Raw genomic sequence first — 20551 nt, 5'->3', positions numbered from 1 at the left:
CCGAAAAATGACCACATGCAGGGTTGATGTATAGGGAGTAGGAAGTGTTCGGAGTGTAGGCAGTAGTGTTGGTAAGCGTTCAATTTGGCCGTGGCTGGTGTAAATGCGCTATAAATAAGAAAAAATGAACGCACATGTAAACGGTTCTACTTTAACATATAAATACTATGAAATTTGAGGAAAATTGGGAAATAGAATAATACAGTAACCAGTATTATTCAGATGGATGGTAAATGTTCCTTGATGGGAGAATTAAACCTCCGTTTTTATTTTTTCTTGTTGATTTGGGATTGTGAAAATTAAGAACAATTTTATTGTGGAAATAGCAAGCCTAATTGTATTGCTTTTTGAAGAACAAAGTTGTAGAGTGGGAAAAATCCTTCTTTGGGTCATGTTCATTTTAATAGTATACAACATTTTTGATTCCTTTGGTTCCTTCATTGCGGACAGATAATTCGGTTTAGGCAAGCCAGTCGGTTTACTTTTTACAGTTGTCGAGCAAAAGAGAATAAAACTTCTAACTCTCTGAGAAAGTTCTGACCGGACAATTCTTGCTGGGAAAGTAACCAGACAGACCGTTTGTAAGCTGGTAGGGTATTCACAATAGAGTGATGTCAATTCCGAATGAATAGGTGGAAATTGACAGATAAGAAGAACAGCCAGCAAAGAAAATTGAAAAATTATGAAGGAAAATGGTGTTTCATGGAAAATTAGCGTCTGGCGGGAGTTGCTAAATTGAGGGCTATATAAGGAGGTGAGCAAAGGAAAACCCAAAGTCATAGTCCAGACGTTACCCGAGTCAATATAACACCCAGACGACAGTGAAACAATATATAAATTTTTTGTTCGTTACATTTATTTTAAAATAGAGTAAGTCGAAGTAGTGGTGATGTGGTTAATAAATGTAGCAAGTGGTGATGTTTGTGTGTTTTTAACAGAAATATTCCGGCTGCATAATACCAAGAAAAGAATTTTTCTGGAGGCTGGACGTTTTGACTGCACAACGGCAAGAGATTGAACCTTTCTTGGTGACGAAGTGGAGACAAATAGGATCGCGGTGCTGGTGCAGGAAAATAATTCATTTTGGTGGTGAAACCAGGCCAAAGTTTGGAATAAGACTGCTATATTCTCAGGGCCGAATAATTGGAAGTGGTATAAGGCCGGTATATCTACTGTTTGCTGCATCTGTCGTCTCTTTCCCCACCAGCTGCCGTGGCAAATTAATGCAAGACATCCATATAAAGATCCAGCCGCATTTTGAGGTGTGTTGAGGCGTTTTAAATTTCGCCATCCTGAACGTGTGTTGCAAGCTGCAAGAAACAAGAAAATACAGCAATCAAATTTCTGAATATATACCAGGTAAAAGGTATCTCACCGTTGTGTTTGTCCATTTTTGTACGTATTTTATGCTGTTTTTGTACGCATTTTTGTGCTGTTTTCATACGCATTTTGGTGTGCGTTTCGTGCATATTTGTGCCGGCTGTGATAGCAAGCAATTCTTGGCGTTGTATCAGTGCATCACGTAAATAAAAGAAATTGCCAAGAAATCGGGTCTGCAGAGATCTGAAAGTAAAGAAAGAAATTTAAACTTAATCATAAAATATTTAAATCAGTGAAGTTGAGATCATTCTATATAAATATAATTTTTCGCGTGTTTAAATTTTTATATTCCATAAGTAAATCATCATATTGTAAGGGAAAAATACCAGGAGTAGTTTAAGAAAAGGCTGAGTGTGTTGCAAGAGGATTATCTCGTATCCTTGTGGAGTTGATTTTTGTGCCGATAGGTTTTGGCGGCAAAATACCCAGTTAAGAGAGCTCTTTTAGGTGGTAGAGTAAAGGTCAAAAGGCGCGATTTTTGCGCGCGGAAAGACAAGGTAAAGGTTTAATGCTTTTCTTCCACAGAGGATTGAAGCCATTTTTATTTGAGTAGAGAAATCCAGGTATTATTCTTATCTTTTATTTTATTTCATGTTTTTTTTTGTTTGTTACTTTTACGCAATCTTTTATGAGAGAATTATACAAATTTTAAATGTTTTATAGATCTAATTATTTGCTTAATAAATCAATATGTTTTAGTATTTAAATGTGAAATAATAATGTGTTGCTAATTTTGTGTCATTTGGGGGATGTTGGCGTGAAGTAAGAGTGTGATTGGAGAAGTGTGGTTTGTGGGGGTCCAGAGGAAAGCAAGGTAAGGACATGCTGGACCCAGGTAGGGTGGGCTAGTGCGGGATCACTCCAGCAAGATCCCGGCGTGAAGTTTCCCTTTGTATGGTTTTAAGACGAAGTAAAAGTAATAGAATGTACCCCCTCTTTCGACGTTAGTGTGCTGGGTTCGGTTGGCGGGTTGAGTTCCCTAGCCCTGAGGAGTCCTCGTAGTCGGTCAATTGGCCTAATCGAACGCCGAGACAACGCACACATAACAAATCATTCGTACCAAAAAGTATTAACATAGGTCAATGTTTTGTTTAGACCCCACACAACGGGACCACCCTGTTCAACAAATTTTGACAGTTTTTGGTCATTTTGGTCGATAAAACGTATGAATTGCTGTTTGTACACATTTATTATAAATAATAATTAATTTCAATACAAAATGGACGTTGAAATAGTTTTGGCCAGAAAATTTGGATTTGGGACCATTGTGCATTGTCTATTCCTAACTCATACTGTAAAGAGTGAAATAATAAAACACTACTTAATTTGATTATAACTTTGTCTTTCAATATATAAAAACACAAAACTAGCTTTTTTCAGAACTAAAACGTTTTTAAAATTTTTACGACTCTTACACATTTTACACTAAAAACCCGTTCCCGTTCACAAAAAAGTTGTAAAATGTTCACTTCTCTTAAAAAAATGGCGCTGAATGACGCCCTCTTTAAAAACTTTTTACTCGACAAATTTGAACGAGTAAAAAAAAGGAACATGGATGTCGGCGTCTAATTGGCTGGTTCGCCGACTTTGCCAGCTTTTTTGAGTTTTACTATTAAAAAGTACGGAAACAAAGCTACGAATGAGAACCGTATCTAAAATCTTCTGAGCAACTTTTTGTAGAATGTTTGAGTGTTGGAAAATCTCATCTTGTGGTCCTTTTGCTACGGTTCAAGAAATAAAGGATGAGAAGGATTTGAAAGGAATTGAATTAGAAGAATGATTCGCCAATCGATTTGACTGCAGACATGTAATCTCAAAAGGAAGCTGCAATAACGCCAAACAGAGATATGAAGGTATTTTCCCAAGTATTATAGGGGAAAAATAAAAAGTGCATCATGCGATATCTCAGAAACTTCACCTATGACGAAATTTTCTTTTGGGTTCTCAATATACTCACCAAGGGCTTTCATATCCAAAAGGAATATTCCACCACCTCACATATGCTGTTTCACAGTGTTATCATTTTACTAAACACAGAAGGGGTAAATAATTATACATTAAAATTATTTTTTTATATTTGAGTCAAACTTTTTCATACAAATGCATATTGTATTTTTGTAACAAATTAAACACTTTGTGCTGCTTTTAATGCGTTGCTTAGATCATCTATTAAATCTTCAACATCTTCAAGCCCAACCGATAATCGGATTAATGAATCAGTTATTTCCAACTTCTTTCTGTCTTCCGCTGGTACAGAAGCATGGGTCATTACAGATCTAGAAAAAAAATAATAAAAAATATTAATTCGATTAATAATTTATTAGTACGATATACATAGATTATTTGAAAGACAAATTGCCTTTTTACTATAAAAAATTCAGTGGATATACATATGTACATATAAAAATCACTCAAATATTACTTTGTTCCAGAACTAAAAAGTTTTTACAATTTTACCCGAAAAAGCGTTCCCGTACACAAAAAAGTCGTAAAATGTTCACTTCTCTTTAAACAAAAATGGCGCTGAATGACGCCCTCTCTAAAAACTTTTTACACGAAAAATTTGGGCGAGTAAAAAATATTAACATGGTTGCCGGCGTCTGATTGGCTGATACGCCGACTTTGACATTTGTTCCAGTTTTTTGACGTATTTTCCATTTTCCGCTTTTTTATTGAGTCTATAGATAATACAAATATCCGTACAGACTAAATTAATTTACATATATACAATTTAGATTAGATTTGGATTAAGTATTCAGAAGCAATATTATTTTTCGTTTTAAACTGACTTTACTTTCGAATAGATCGATGTGAGAATAGAATTTATTAAATTGAAGCATAAGACGGCGTAGTGGATCATTATTGGCATAATTAGTTTGAAAATATTGAACTTGAAGTGGTTGGAAATTTCGAGTTGGTCTATTGGAGACATTTAGTAAGATTCTGCTCATAATCAGATCCGAATAAATGTTTTCCTGAATAACATTTAAAAGAAAATTTAGTCCCAACGTTATACGTCGGCTTTTCAATTTGGCAGTTTAATCATTTTGAGTCTTGTTTCATATGAGGGCAGTGTTTGGTGGTTCCACCTATGATGACGCAAGCAGAATAACAGAAATTGTTTTTGAACTGATTGAATCAGATTGGAGTATATAGTATACTGTGGATCCCAAATTATTGCACCGTATTCAAGAATACTGCGAACAAAAGATATATACAGATTCTTAATAACAAGTGTATCCGAAAATTCTTTACCCCAGCGTTTCATAAAACCTAAGGCACCGTGGGCTTTATTCACCATGGAGTTTATATGCAATCTAAAAGTTAAACGGTGGGTGATCCAATAAAATACCCAAATCCTTGAATGATTCGACGGTTTATCGAAATAAGGGTGGTAAATTGTAAGGGCCGATGTTGATTTTGAATAAAACACAAATTATTTAGGAAATTATTGTAATTTTATTTTATTATGATATATTGGTATTACTCAATTATGTATGGAACAAAATATCGGCCAAATGGGCGCCGCGACCACGGCGGCACACCTCCATACGATGGTCCAAATTTTTGATGACCCTGAGGCATTATGGAGGTTCTATGCCGTTAATGTGCCGAATTATCTCATCCTTTAGCTCTTGAATTGTTGCTGGCTTATCGACGTACACCTTTTCTTTCAAATAACCCCAAAGAAAAAAGTCCAACGGTGTCAAATCACATGATCTTGGCGGCCAATTGACATCGCCATAACGTGAGATAACACGGCCATTGAATTTGTTGCGCAAAATAGCCATTTTTTCGTTAGCTGTGTGGCAAGTGGCACCGTCCTGCTGAAACCACATATCGTCCACATCCATATCTTCCAATTCGGACCATAAAAGGTTCGTTATCATCTCACGATAGCGAACACCATTCACAGTAACTGCCTGACCGGCCTCATTTTGGAAATAATACGGCCCGATGATGCCGCCAGCCCATAAACCGCACCAAACAGTCACTCTTTGTGGGTGCATTGGTTTTTCGACAATCACTCTTGGATTCTCATTCTCCCAAATGCGGCAATTCTGTTTATTGACGAATCCACTGAGGTGAAAATGTGCCTCATCACTGAAGATGATTTTCTTCGAAAATTGATCATCCACTGTTGCCATTTCTTGCCACCATTCTGCCCATTCACGACGTTTGAAATGGTCAAAAGGCTTTAGTTCTTGAGCCAATTGCACCTTGTAAGCATGTAAATGCAAGTCTTTATACATAATGTTCATCAACGACGAGCGTGAGAGGTGCAATTGTTGGGCACGACGACGAGTTGAGTTGGACGGCTCTTCAGCCACACTATCGCGAACAGCAGCAATATTTTCTGCAGTACGAGCGATTTTTGCGATTGTACGCACATTTGGACGATCAAATTGACCAAAAAAATCACGAAGTGCACGATATGCATTTTGATTTGAACGCCCATTTTCATAATAAGTCTGGATAACTTTAACACGTTGTTGGATTGTGTATATCTCCATGGTTCAAATTGAGTAAGTCTGAAATAGAGAAATGTCAAATAAAACTCGGAAAAAAACTTGGTGTTTAGGTGTGGTTCACATTCAACATCGGCCCTTACAATTTAACCACCCTTTATATTTTCCATATCTTCTGCAATTTCGGTTTTTCTGTATTTCGGCATTGGTACTGAATTCCTATTTCTCCATAATTTTTGTTGATGCTTTAGCTTGCAAACAGGTTTTCGTCAGGCAGAATGGCAAAAGAAAAAAAATCGATTTTTTCGCGATGTAGGCAAAAGTTTTTATCCCACTTCTGAAATGTAGTGTTCCTGCATTTTGCATTAAAGACACCGGAGTTATTTATTCTTATAATTTATTTTATTTGTTTTCAACAGCTTGTTGCAAACAAGAGGGCGAGTGTCTGTTGTTTTGTGTGTCTATCACTAAACTGAACTACCGACCAGCAGTCGATTACCTGCAAACCAATAATGCCCCACACACATAACAACAAGACACCCACTCTTGTGCTCACGAGAGATTGGTACAATATTATTTCTCTTATGTACTAAACACTTATGATCTAGAGCAAACTACAGTATCTTACAAAAGTATGTATATACTACAATATGTAGGTGGCATCTTTATCCATCCTGTTGACATGGCCCAGCCAACCTGATAATTGCAGCTCGATATTTTTTACTATACCAGCGTTGATCGGCTGGTGGAGCTCGTGGTTTATAGACCGGGTCTTTTTCATACTTCTTTTTAATATCCACAAAACGAAACAGGTTTCCAAACACAAAATATATTTTTCTTTTGTTTTATATTAATTTGCATTGTATTTTTAATAAAAATATATAAATTTTGCCACTATCGATCACTTTCATCTGACTTTTATTTTCATTATAACAATTCTTCTGCAGGTACACAATTATTCGTGTACATGATTATTTGATAATTTATTGTCAATTTATTTAAACTCATGACAATATTATGACAAAGGTCGGATCTTTCACCACTTAAATTTCACTCATGAAAATTCAATGAAAAAGATTGGATCTTTCACGACTTTCAATTGCACTCATGAAAATTAGATGGAAAAGATAGGATCTTTCACGACTCCTTTCGCATTCATGCAAAAGAACCAGTGAAATCATGATTTCACATGGAATCACTTCCATTTAATTTTGCTGGGTTATTAACCAGTTTGGATGGCTGAAAATCCTATTTGCAGGATGAGTTATGGGGCGTTTTTAAGGCAACAAAATATGGTTATCTGGTCATTAGTATGCCGATATAATGTAAAAAAAAAATATTTTGCCTCTACCTATAAAATTGGGCATAATTTACATGATTGATCTTTTACATGCACAATTTTTACAAAGGCATTAAAAACACCAAACAATGATGGAAGCCCCAGTGATCCTTGTGATAGCTTTGGTATGGAACAAAGTACATTTTCACATCGAAACCAAACGATATTATTCATTTTTGAGGGAAAAGCTTATACGCTGGAAAAATTATCCGGTGTCTATAAACCAAAAGTTTATAGTTTTAAAAATGCACACACAAACTTTCCTCCATGCCGAAAGATTCCAGTTGTTGAAATAAGTGCAAAATATTTTTAACACACTATGTCAGCATGCCAATGATCAGATTACCATATTTTTTGATTTAAAAGAGCTTTATTCCATGTATCACATAAATTGAATGTGGCTTGTGCGGGACCTTTTTCAATATTTAAATGGAATAAAAATTATTTTAGTTATTAATAGGCAAAATGTCATTTATTCGTGCAACAGGAAAAAAATTTGATGCAACATTTTTTTCATTTCATAGGATTTTCCAAAAAAAAAAAAAAAAATCAGAGTGGTTTGTGCGTGACCTTTTTTTAATAATTAAATGGAATGAACGTTGTTATTTTTGGCAATAATAGACAAAAGTTCATTCACTCTCGATACAGGAAATCATTTTTGAGAAAAAAGGTCAAAAAGTCATAACCCTAGTTGTTTATCCGGCTCGAAGAACCAAATGTTTATTCGGCCCGAAGCGGCCAAATGTTTAGTCCGCACTATAGGGACTGGGGGAACAAGTGTAATCGAGGCTCCCCAATGGAGCCAGTACGCCCAATGCGTACGAGTGGCCGTCGGTAATAATGAAAATAGAATAAAATAAAACACGATAGTTTTAGTAGAAGGTTTGGCTCAATTGCCGGTGTTTATTCAATGGTAAACAATATTACCTTTTCGAAATAATGATGTACAACGATATGTACTAAGGCTTACGATAAAGCGCGGGAGTTGCTTGCAAGTCAAGCTGATCGATCTTCTTTTCTTTTGTTTATTTTTATCTGTTTATGTTTATTATGTTGTGTGTTGACATCTGCATAGATGCTTCAAAAGGGCGGTTGTCAAGTGAATATTCGTTGAAATCTCTCATACTATTACAGGGATGTAATAAATGGGAATGAGGAGATTTCAACGAATATGCCTATGCAATTCATAGGGCTAATTTAAATCAAATAATCAATTCTAACTTAAACATTTGCCGCCTCCCTTGAAACATCCAAATGTTTTAACAAAATCGATATAAGTACAATGTATATATGTAAGTATTCAGTATTGGTATATATAGTGCAGGCGTGAGCATAACCTTTTACATTTTTTCTTTCAAACGATTTTGATTTTTTTTTTTGTTTTTAGCATTTCATTTTTTTCAAAAACATTCTTACATGCTAAACGATGGGCCATGAGGGACCCCGGGCCATTAGGGACCCCGCGGTAAATATGGCCATTAGGGACCATGTGATAGTCTTACAAACTAAACGATTGGGCCATTAGGGACCCCGGGCCATTAGGGACCCCGCGGTAAATATGGTCATAAGGGACCATTCAAGTGACTGGGCCATTAGGGACCCAGCTGTTGTGCAGATCACTATAGACCTGGCTAACGAAAGGGCCATTAGGGACCCCGCGAACGATAGTGCAACGTGAGCTAACGTTCGTTATGTTTGGTTGGGCCGCTTTACAAAGATTTTCCGTACCATTTACGAAAACAAGAAATTATGTCACAGGGCCAGTAATGATCCACCCAAACGATGTATTTTGAGCGAGCAGTGAACCAGACGAAAGTCGAAGAGTATGATTTTTAATTATCTTCGGGTACAAATCTGCTCCTATCAAAATATCCACTGGGCGCGATTCGCCGAATTGAGGATCTGCCAAAACTATATTCGACAAATCCGACTTAAGGTCCGAAGTGACCGAAAATGTGGGAAGATTTCCCGATATCGAATCTACAACTAACGCCGAAATTTCATAAATAGACGACCTTTCACCACGACTGCAAAGTTTCAATGAGCAACTTTTACGACATGTAGCTGCGACAGTACTATTAACTCCAATGATTGTCGATTTCGTGGATTGAACCTGGAGTTTCAGATCCTTCTGAAGTCTTTCCGAAATTAAAGACGACTCAGAAGCCGGGTCGATAAGCGCCCTAACAGGAAATGAAGCACCTTGGTGAACGATATTCACCAGTGCTGTTCCCAATAGAACTTTCCCTGACTGACTGACGTGGAAGGATTTTCGAACTAAATTATCGACCGATGTCGACGGAGCGCTAGATGTAGACGAACTTCTGCTACTATTTAAGGTTCTAGGCCGAAAGGTGGAAGCTGAAGCTGACAACTTCGAACTTCTGGGAGTCACAATTTGACTCGGACTGCTCACCATAGAGCGATCTCTGTGCAATAGAGTGTTATGCCTCTGATTGCACTTGCGACAAGAACGACTATTACAATTTTTGACCTCGTGTCCCTTCTGAAGGCAATTCACACACAAACGATGCCTTTTGACCAATTTATATCTTTCCAACGGCGTACAATTTACGAACCGCTGGCAAACATTTAATTTGTGTTGTTGCTCTGAACAAAGAACGCAACAAGAATTAGGAAATGAACGAAGAGGTGCCGAAAAGTGTTTGGGACTGGGAGAAGAGTGAGGAGACGTACAAGATTTAGGAGACACTTTACAAGTCGAATTATACAAAGTGCCAACACTTCTCATTTCATGCAAACACAGAAGAGTTCGAACTCTTTCTGTCAAGAATGCATCTAATTCTTTCCAAGTTGAAAGACGAGACTTATTTGTCACACTTTGCTCCCATAAAGCGTGTGTGATCTTAGGCAATTTTTGTAAACAAATGAAAACCACGAACGGATCCCAATTATCCGTAGGTATTTCATAAATTGCCATTGCCGAAAGGCAACTATTGATCCCACGTTGTATTGACTTAAGTCCCAAACTAGTTTCCTGATCCAACACAGGAAGCGAAAACAACGATTTCAATTGGCTGTGGACAAGCAAACGTGGATTGTCGTATGTGAAGTTCAATTCATTCCACGCAAGGTTGAAACTCCGATGAGTCAACGGAAACTTCGAGACAATTTCTCGAGCCTCACCACTAGTTTTACTCACCAGATGACACAAACGCTCAATATCTGTCAACCGGGAGTTATCGACGTAGACCGCACTGAACAAATCTCTAAAAGTGGGCCAGTTTAAAATGTTTTCATCGAAAACCTCAATATCACATGGAGGTAACGCAAGATTGTGAATGCTATCAAATTCTGGGAGATCATCAACGAAGTTTGTGCCTATTCTAGGATTCCCAATACTCAATATTGAAGAGCTAGACGCCTGTGTTCCCACATCACGAGAGAAATGGGACGACAAACTCACGTTTTTAACATTCACATCACAGGACTGTTTTTCCACAGAAATGTCGCCTGGATGTTTTGTTAAGAAGTCTTCCGAACTATCCAATGTGTTCGGTGATATTTTAGATGAACTACTAAATCTGGACAACAAACTATTTATCTTTGAAGAACAACTTGTATATTTCTTATGCGACTCCTCATATATGGAATTAAGATTTTCAGGATTTTCTACAGAAGAGAGGCATTTACTAAAAGTTTCCTGAAAGTTTTTCCACAATTTCTCAATTTCCTCACTCCTAACTTCGAGAGCATAAAAGTCATGTTCATCTTCCTTCATAGCACCGAAATGTGCAGTGAATCTTACTATAGAGTTGGAAGCTCTGAGGATCTTTTCTTTAGGGGTGAAAGCCATATTAACGAAAAACAAAGAGAAATCAAACCAACAATATGGTAACCACAAATTTGTAGCCACAAAGAATAATGCCAATAAATTAATTTCCACAAAAGGAAGAATAATCGAGCTACCAATTGTAGCGTGCTGATTTAAAATCGCAATCCAAAATTGAAACAATATTTGTTAAACCTTGTTTAACAAATTAGTATAAGCATATGAATTTATAAATGAACTTTAGCATCTAAATTTGTTCTATTTAATTACAACCTAAAAACCTAATTAGATTCGATCTGGTAACCTTTTTTATTCTGAAATAAAATGAGCTTTCACTCAATTTATTTATATGCAACCATTGTATTGAATTCCATTTGTTTCATATATTACAAAATGTAAAAATGTCTTCATCTTCCACATATATTACATGAATGCTTTACTTGTACTTTAACCGCTAATACGACAAGAAGTCGAACAATAAAGCCTGATCACGAATATTTATAGAAAAACACAAGCTTTTCTTTTCTTCCTCAACTTTACAATCAAGGGAATTGCCACCGCAAATTAACCATTTACATTCCATTAAAGGCCAATCCCCAAGATTGTACATGGTCCTAACGAGCCGCTGAAGAATAACGAGCAATATCTTAATTTGGATTACGTCCACCCTCATTGCTTTTTATAAGAAGACGGTCATACATACAAAATGGAAAGAAGGTATGTAATGTGTTATTAAATTGTGAGCACATAGGGTTTTTTCTTGTTCTTGTTGGATTTCAAAATTTGATTTTGAAACCCAAATTCTTGTTTCAAAACACAACCACCAAAGTCTAAGTCACAAGTCAACGTTATCTTTACAAGATACAAGTTGACCCGCAATTAAACGCTACCAAAGCGTCCGCAAAAGCTACAAGGAAAACAAAAAAAAAAACATAACTTAACATTACGCAACACTTCGTCTCTTCTATTAAATCTCTGCGTTGCATCAAAAAAAAAATTCTTCATAATCAAGAGATATTAACATTTCTCATTAACAAAGCAAAAAGAGCGCTGCACACATCCAACAACGACAAATCTCTGTTAACTACATTGCAGTTACTACAGATTAAAATTTCAACGAGATTGAGACAACAGACGGATTCAATAACATATGTTCCGGCAAAACAAAAACAATCCTCGGTCGTATTCTCTTCCAATGTAAGACTTACATTCATAAATACTCTTGTTAATCAGCTACTCTTTGTTAACAGACTGCATAAATACATGTCGACAACACACCACTGTTGGATGCTCTTACATGCACAACTACTTTCGTTCCTCGGATACGCTGTGTGGAAACACTCTCATCGTCTATTATGTGTGTTGGGAAAAAAAAATAAAGTCGTCTGTAAACAATTTAACAGGGTCTGAGATAAAACAAATTGCATAAAGAGAGTCTGATCTGACGACAGCAACCGAGCCACAGTTAGAATCACATTTTATCAGTTAAAACAGTGCATGGAGGAAATGATATTAAACCAAGCCCTGCAGTGAAGAAATTAAAATAATTTATACTTATTTGTAAAATCATCAATCATAAAAGAAAATTACGACGATACTGGAATATTAATGATATTTACAAACAAAAATTTAATGGGAAAATACTGTGCACAAGTGGAAACAAAACAAATTAAATAGCTTTCGTTTTGTTTTATGTCAGTTGGCTAGAACGTGCCCGTAAACTTCACCCCGCTAAAATAATCATAAAAAACGTCAAAGGTTAGAAGAATTTATTCTAAAATAAATACACATGTTTCATCGTTAAACAAAATTTGCACTTTTTTCCCTTAAGCCAAATAAATCAAACGGTGTCTGAAAAAAAGGTGTGAAAAAGAAATATTTAATAAACGAAGGAGAAGGAAGGAACAGGTAAAAATCGTTTGAATTAAAGTAGAAACCAGAAGGAGAAAAAGGAATCTAAAAGAATCTGTGTAAACAAAATTGTGTGTGTACAGTACAACCTTCGATTCGTTCCCGCATAGGAGCGGTGATAATTCGTACAACAAATTGATTCTTTACTGGCCTATACGCAGGATTGGTTTGTGGTTAAAGTATACCAATGAAATACGTAATTTAATCGCAATTTAAATATGTTTCTTTTTCCACGAGAACTGCCTTTGCCAACAGAGGAATACACCGCATAATTATCCTGAATGTCAACAATAGTTCTCCATGAACGAATGAATGGTTTTTACCGAAACACTGTCAAGGAAATACGATCTGTAAGTAAATTTTTTGCAACTCTTCAGATCAATATAAATCAAAGAAGGACCACAATACATTATTAATTATTTGGCATAAACGTAAGATTAGATGCTAATATTACACACTTCTTTTCCACATTATGGTGAATATCGGTTTCTTTCTTTAAAAAACAATTGAGGATCAAAGTTGTTGCGTCATTATTGTCTTTGAAGTTGTAACAGTTTCGGCAGTTTACACACCGGGATTGCATATAAAAGCCGTAGTCAAGAGAGTACATTTTCACTATTTATAAAGTGTACGACTATCTCCTCACAAGCAGCTTCTTGATATTAGGTAGAAACATATTACCGTTCGTTGTATATGCTTCTTGATTGCCCCTAAATTAAACAGAGAAGAACGTCACTAGTTGTGACTACATATCAATGAGCTCTTCATCCGTTTTTGTTGCCGGCTACATTATTTTACCATTATTTTACAATCCATAACAGCTTTTATTCAAGGATCAAAATTATAAAATAAAATTCAGTTGCCTTTCAGCTAACTCAGTTTAACTGACAAGTAAAGCATACTAACCAAGTATATGAATGAGGCAACAACTAAAACAAAACCAGTTGAATACGTTGAAATGTCAAAAATAATTTGGCAAAACTAAGGCAATTCACTCCGATGTTACAACTAGAATTCGACAGGAAGATATAAAACAGCATTGTTGGAAAAAGTTCATCAACATTTCAAAATTTTCCCTCAAATTTTTGGTTTTTTAATTTATGTTGTGTTCCGCAACTCAAAAGTTTTGCAATTTTTACATTTACTTCTTCTGTGTACCCGTACACAAAAACACAGTGCAAATTATATTGGAAGATCTTACCTTTTTTGCGACTTTTATCACTTTATAAAGCACGGAAACAGACAGTTGTTGTTTTTAATCACAACAACTTTTTTGACAGCTAACAATACCATCAGCTGCCTTGATTCGTGCATCTTGACAAGCAAATTATAAAGAACTTTCGGTTGTTTGTTTTTTGCTCTAACACAAGGTTGTCGAAATCGAATGTTGAGAATTAAACAAGTATCAAATCAAATACAATCATAACATAGCTCCCAAAACAAATCTTTAGGGAATATAGTGAGCAACAACATAAACGCTCGTGGGGTTTGGAGAAACAAAAATAAAGAGTATCTTGTTTTTCGACTAGTGCTAGGAGCTGGTCTGAAATAAACATCTGTAAAGCTCAAAATATTGCAAAACTAAAACACTATGAGATAGTAGTGCCCTTGCTAAAACACGACACACAGCGGAGCCTAGAGAGATTGTGTTTGTATTTCTAATAACTCAACTATATTGGCGAGTATTGCTACTTAAAATATACTCTTTAGTATTCGTTAACAATAACATTTGTCATAACAGTCAAGAGAGCTGTAATTAAAAAAAAAAAAAAAATAACATTTTGAGGTCTCTGTTTTTCAAATGTCCTAATTTGTACATTGAGCAAAGTCGTTATTAGCTCTGTCTGGTTACTTTCACAGCGAGAATTGTCCAGCAAGTACTTTTTCAGAGAGCAAGGTCGTTTTATTCTCTTTTGCAAGAAAACTGTGAAAAGTAAACAGACACCATTCAGCAAACACCAGCAAGCTGAATTATCAATACAATACAATTTGTCCCCGTCATTAAATGAAACAATGCAATGAAAAATTTTATATTTTACTAAAAACAAAAAAGAAAATTGACCAAAAAAGAAAAATAGCTTTGAGTGATCTATATTGGTACTTTGTTCTCTATAAAAACCAAACATTTAGCTTTGCAATTTCCAAAATAACAAAATAAATAACCCGCCACCACCACACAATCAAGAAGAAGAAGAGTTGCAAGTTGCTACCAGCAAAACAATTGCCAACAAGAAATTGCAATCTCTCAGCAAAACAACTGTCAAAATCTCTCTCTCAAATCGTTCTCTTTTGCTGACTTTTTGTATTAACAGACGACTTCCAGCAACAAGTGGTCTAAGTGGTTGCAAATTTTAGGGTAACAAGACACACCTAGTGTTCCATTTCAGACACAAAATTGTTTAAGTTGATATGCCACAAACATATTTACCAAATTGTTGAAATAAGGTTTGGGGCTACACATTGACAATAACTGGTACTAATCTTCTACCTTCTTAAATTCTCACCTTATTTGTCTTCAAAGTATTGGCAAGTATTGGTTGTAGAATTGAAAGGTTCACCTGATTGTTTTTCAATTTAAGTTGTGAATTGAACAATAAAAAATATTTTTATTAGAATATTTTTCGATTGTTGTAGACATCACAACTATTTGCATATATATTGCTATTTGGAATCGTACCAATTCACAAAATCTCAAATAAATTAATATGGCGCCTAATGATGAAAACGCCGCAACTCCTCATAAATTTATATTTTTTTTCCGACCAAATAATTACGTTCTGTGCCGATTTTGGACAAATACCTGTTGAAGATCACACTGCCTCCAGTTTACAAGTTGAGCTTGATGACTTGGAAAGGCGTTGGCGCCAACTTGTTCATGTGTATGAGGAAGAAATGACTTCTTCCGATTACAATCTATCCAACGAAGCAAAAGGGGCAGTACATAGAAAATTTTCGGAATGTTGTCGATCGTATAAAGAGTGCAAATCCTCAATTCTCGACCTCATTCAAATTGAAAATCAAAAACTTCTGGCTTCAGTGCCAAAGTCGAATGATGAAAAAGTCACAGACGCTGATACAAGCTTTTCATTAAAATTACCTCCTTGCGACACAGAGGTGTTCAGTGGTGGCTATGATAAATGGCCAAGTTTCAGGGATATGTTCTCTGCAATTTATTCCCAGCATAAAAAATTGTCTCCGGCGCAAAAATTGTTCCATTTACGAGCCAAAACTAGAGGCGAAGCAAACCAAATTGTAAAACGATTTCCATTGACAGATGACAACTTCCTATTGGCGTGGGAAGCCTTACGCCAACGGTATGAGAATAGGCGTATTCTCATTAACCATCAACTAAGAAAAATTTTCGAAATCGATCACGTTTCAAGTGAACGTGGAAAAGCATTACGAAATCTACAATATACCATTAATAATTGTCTCTCTGTCCTTCGGACATATAATATATCAGTAATTTCTTGGGATCCAATTCTGGTATATTGGGTATCATCCAAGTTACCAGAAGAAACTTTAACTGCTTGGGAAAATTCATTGTCCAACCATAAAGATATGCCATCTTGGGATCAGTTGGATGAATTTATTACGAAACGGCTATACATGATTGAGTCAATTGCTGATATGAGGAAACCATCCTCACATACAAATGCTGCCCAAAAGACTACCAATTACAATGCATCCACTGAGTCTCCACATAAGGCATGTAAGGTATGCCGCCAAGCCCATCATTTAAGGTCATGTTCTACTTTTAAATCTTGGTCACATTCAGAAAAAAGAAAATTTGTTTCCAATAATAAAATCTGTGAGAATTGTTTATCATATGGTCACGTCTCAAAGAAATGTAAAAGTCAACATGTTTGTCAAACATGTAGACAAACACATCATACTTTATTACACTCTGACGAGGGTTCCATCGCTTCAACCTCCGCGGGTTTACGACCCAAACCAAATTGGCAGGCACCTAAGTCTGCATCATATCACGTTGAAACGTATTACCGCGAACAGCCGACCACGTCAGCTGCGGCGTTTTATAACCAAACAAATGTTCAATCTAATTTTTCTCAATCGGGAGAAAGAACAGTTCTGCCCACAGCGCTGATTGATTTAGAACACCAGGGAATATTGTTCACAATACGTGCTTTTATTGACCAAGGATCACAGGAATCTTTTGTATCAAGTCGTGTTGTAACACGCTTTAAAATACCAACCAAAAAGTCATTTACGATGATATCTGGCCTTGGAGGCACACTTCTAGAGAATTCTTCCAAAATTTGTGAACTCACACTGAAATCTAGAAGGTCAAATTTTAAAATCACCACCTCAGCAATTGTTGTTTCCAGTCTAAACCAACTAATGCCATCATCTCTTACGGTGTTTGACGAATTTCCAAATATGTCATGCTTAGAACTAGCCGATCCAAAGTTTTTCCAACCTGCCCCCATCGACATGCTGATCGGCAGTGACATTTTACCAAACATCATAAAGCCAGGATTGGAAAAGAATATTTCGGGGAATTTAATAGCTCAGAATACGGAATTTGAGTGGATCCTCAGTGGAAAACCTAAATCACAAACTGTCCTTTCATTTGCCTCTTGGACAACAACGGTAGATCCATTAAATGAAGAGTTAAGAAAATTCTGGGAACTCGAAAACGTTTCACATGACAACTCTCTTGCGGCATCTGACATCTGGTGTGAAGAGTTTTACAAAGAAACTACGCATAGAAGATCTGATGGTAGATATGTCGTACGACTACCATTTAAGCAGGATCTACCAACTAACCAGTATCTCGGGTCTTCTAGACGTGCTGCTATGGGTCAATTTCTGAGAATGGAAAAGACACTTGCCAACGATTCTAACCTTTCTGTGGAATACAAGAAGGGTCTTTCAGAGTATATATCTTTAGGTCACATGAGACCAACTGATGGGTTTGAAATCGTCGACAATTCTAAATTCATGTCGTTCTACTTACCACACCATGCTGTAGTGAAGCCTGAACGGACTTCTACTAAAGTAAGAGTTGTATTTAATGCCTCTAAAAGGACTGATAGTGGATTCTCATTAAATGATATGCTCCATACTGGTCCTACTTTGCAAAATGACTTAATGAATGTTGTCCTACGTTGGAGATTGTTTAAATATGTGTTCAATGGGGACATTCAAAAAATGTACCGCCAAATATTCGTACACGAAAATGATCAGCAGTACCAGCGAATTTTGTTTCGAACTTCTCCAGTGGGAAAAGTTGAAGATTTTTGTTTGCAAACCGTTACCTTTGGGGTAAATTGTGCACCTTATCTGGCAATTCGAACTTTGCTTCAGTTGAGTGAGGACAGCAGAGAGTCACACCCCACTGCATCGATTATTTTAAAGAGTCAAATTTATGTTGATGACATTTTGTCTGGAGCCCATTCCTTAACAGAGGCAAGATCGTACCTGCATGAGGTTATTGACTTACTAAACACCGCTGGATTTCCGCTAAAGAAAATTACGTCAAATAACCCTCAAATTCTACAAAATCTCCCCCCAGACGATCTTCTAAGCGAGGATTTTTTAAAAATAGAGGATGTTAGTGCAACTAAAACATTGGGGATTCAATGGAATGCCATGTCTGATTACTTTTTCTACAACGTGACACACATAGAATTGCCAACTGATTCCATTACAAAAAGAAAAATTTTGTCAATTGTTGCTAAGTTATTTGATCCAGCCGGTTGGCTAACTCCTATTATTGTTGTCGCAAAGCTTCTGATGCAACAATTATGGATTGATGGTACGAATTGGGACGAAGAAGTCAAATCACATTCTCTCGAGAAGTGGAAGTTTTTCATAATGAATTTCTCTGAAATTCAAAACATTAAAATCCCTCGTTGGATACATTACTCTCCGCATAATCATATACAAATTCATGGCTTCTGTGATGCTTCAGAGAAAGCTTACTGTGCTTGTTTGTACATCCGCTCAACTTATACTAAAGAGGATACACATGTCAATTTACTTGTTTCTAAAAGCAAAGTAGCTCCTTTAAAAACGGTTAGCTTGCCCAGATTAGAGTTATGTGGCGCAGCAATGCTTTCTAAACTTGTAAAAACTGTTTGCCAAAACCTAGAGCTCACAACACCAGAAATATATTTGTGGACTGATTCCACAATTACGCTTGCTTGGATTAGTAAACCACCTTTCCATTGGAAAACCTTTGTTGCTAATAAAGTTTCCGAAATACTTGATAACATTGGAAATGTCAACTGGAGACATGTCTCGTCTGCTGATAATCCCGCAGATCTTGGTACACGTGGATGCACTGCTGAGGAACTACAGTCCAATTCCCTTTGGTGGAATGGACCAAAATGGTTGACGAAAACACCAAATCACTGGCCCGATCAGATCATTCACAAAGAACCAGAACTCGAGAGGAAAGTAATTGCGCTACATGTTAATGTTGCTGATGACGATTTCTTGGAAAGATTTTCTTCATTAAAACGAGCCCTTCGAGTCTGTTCATATGTTTTTAGATTTATACATGGATGCAAGAAAGTCTTAGCCCACTCACTCCAGAGGAATGTTATCACTTCTCGAGAGATATCGTTTGTGAAGTACCATTTAATTCGTTTGGCGCAAAGGACATACTATACATGGGAATATGAGGCTCTTGAATCCAATCAATCGATTCCTACCAAGAGCAGGCTGTTGACTTTAAACCCGTTTTTGGACGAGAACAAATTGCTACGAGTCAATGGCCGGTTGGCGAATGCTGACATAAGTTACAACGAACGAAATCCAATCATATTACCAGAAAAGTCAAGATTTTGCAAACTATTCATTGAATACACACATGAACTTTTATTGCATGCCGAACATCAAGCAATGTTACGAGCAATCCGACAAGAGTTCTTTGTAATAAGGTTGAAAGGCGCTGTGCGTCAATGCATAAGGAAATGTGTTAAATGTACAATTTATAAGCACCGATTTCAACATCAGATTATGGCCGCCTTACCTCCAGAACGCTGTAATTTTTCACTACCATTTACAAATACTGGACTTGATTTCGCTGGTCCGTTTGAGATAAAATCTTCCCATCTTCGTAACGCCAAACTACAAAAAGGTTATGCAGCTATTTTTGTATGCCTTTCGACACGCGCCATACACCTAGAAGTATGCTCAGACTTGTCGTCGGAAGCATTCCTGGCTACATTTAGCCGCTTCGTTGGACGAAGAGGTTTTCCGAATCAACTTTTCTCAGATAATGGAACTAACTTTGTTGGATCCAACCGCACTCTGGTGAAAGAGTACAAACAATTTCTTCTGTCTGCTGAACAATATTTAATAGCAAAATATAATTTACACGGATTCAAGTGGCATTTTATACCGCCCCAAGCGCCACATATGGGTGGCATATGGGAAGCTGCGGTAAAGAGTATGAAAACTCATCTCAAGAAAGTAGCAGGCCACTTAAAATATACTTACGAAGAGTTTTCAACCTTACTGATAAAGATTGAAAGTATTTTGAATTCCAGACCACTGTCTCCTCTAAGCGAAGACCCAACTGACTTAATACCGCTAACACCCGGGCACTTGTTACGAGGAGCTCCACTTGTGGCCATACCAGAACAATATTCTGACAACGTATCGTTGATGAATAGGTGGCAAAGA

At 36.6% G+C, this 20551-nt stretch overlaps 2 protein-coding genes and 1 long non-coding RNA gene across 5 annotated transcripts in view; 2 read left to right on the top strand and 1 right to left on the bottom strand.

Annotated features, from left to right (window-relative positions):
- Window positions 1–259: 259 nt before the first annotated feature.
- On the top strand, window positions 260–2094 carry LOC141399767 (uncharacterized). Its single transcript, XR_012411940.1, has 2 exons — window positions 260–870; window positions 939–2094. It is a non-coding gene; the product is annotated as an uncharacterized lncRNA (long non-coding RNA).
- A 2725-nt stretch (window positions 2095–4819) lies between these two features.
- Window positions 4820–6323, bottom strand: LOC141399761 (uncharacterized). Its single transcript, XM_073979044.1, has 2 exons — window positions 5993–6323; window positions 4820–5912 (listed from the first exon to the last, which is right to left on the bottom strand). The coding sequence occupies exon 2, from the start codon at window positions 5892–5894 to the stop codon at window positions 4965–4967; it is 930 nt and encodes a 309-aa protein (XP_073835145.1). The 5' UTR covers window positions 5895–5912; window positions 5993–6323; the 3' UTR covers window positions 4820–4964.
- Window positions 6324–7754: 1431 nt separating this feature from the next.
- Window positions 7755–20551, top strand: part of LOC141399759 (uncharacterized) — an 88947-nt gene continuing 76150 nt past the window's right edge. For 2 of the 3 annotated variants that reach the window (XM_073979043.1, XM_073979041.1), the window contains exons 1-2: window positions 7755–12739; window positions 12813–13242. In XM_073979043.1, coding sequence (XP_073835144.1) covers window positions 13205–13242 — 38 coding nt within the window. In that variant the 5' untranslated portion in view covers window positions 7755–12739; window positions 12813–13204. The remainder of the gene's footprint in view (window positions 12740–12812; window positions 13243–20551) is intronic. The other variant, XM_073979042.1, reaches the window with a different exon arrangement.

The sequence above is a fragment of the Musca autumnalis genome, unplaced genomic scaffold (assembly GCF_047663935.1).
Source record: "Musca autumnalis isolate F117 unplaced genomic scaffold, ASM4766393v1 scaffold_3, whole genome shotgun sequence".
Classification (NCBI taxonomy): Eukaryota; Metazoa; Arthropoda; class Insecta; order Diptera; family Muscidae; genus Musca; species Musca autumnalis.
This window is presented reverse-complemented; position numbering and strand designations above follow the sequence as displayed.

Coding starts and splice junctions, on each gene's coding strand:
- LOC141399761 (XM_073979044.1), bottom strand. CDS start 5,894: ATGGAGATATACACAATCCAACAACGTGTTAAAGTTATCCAGACTTAT.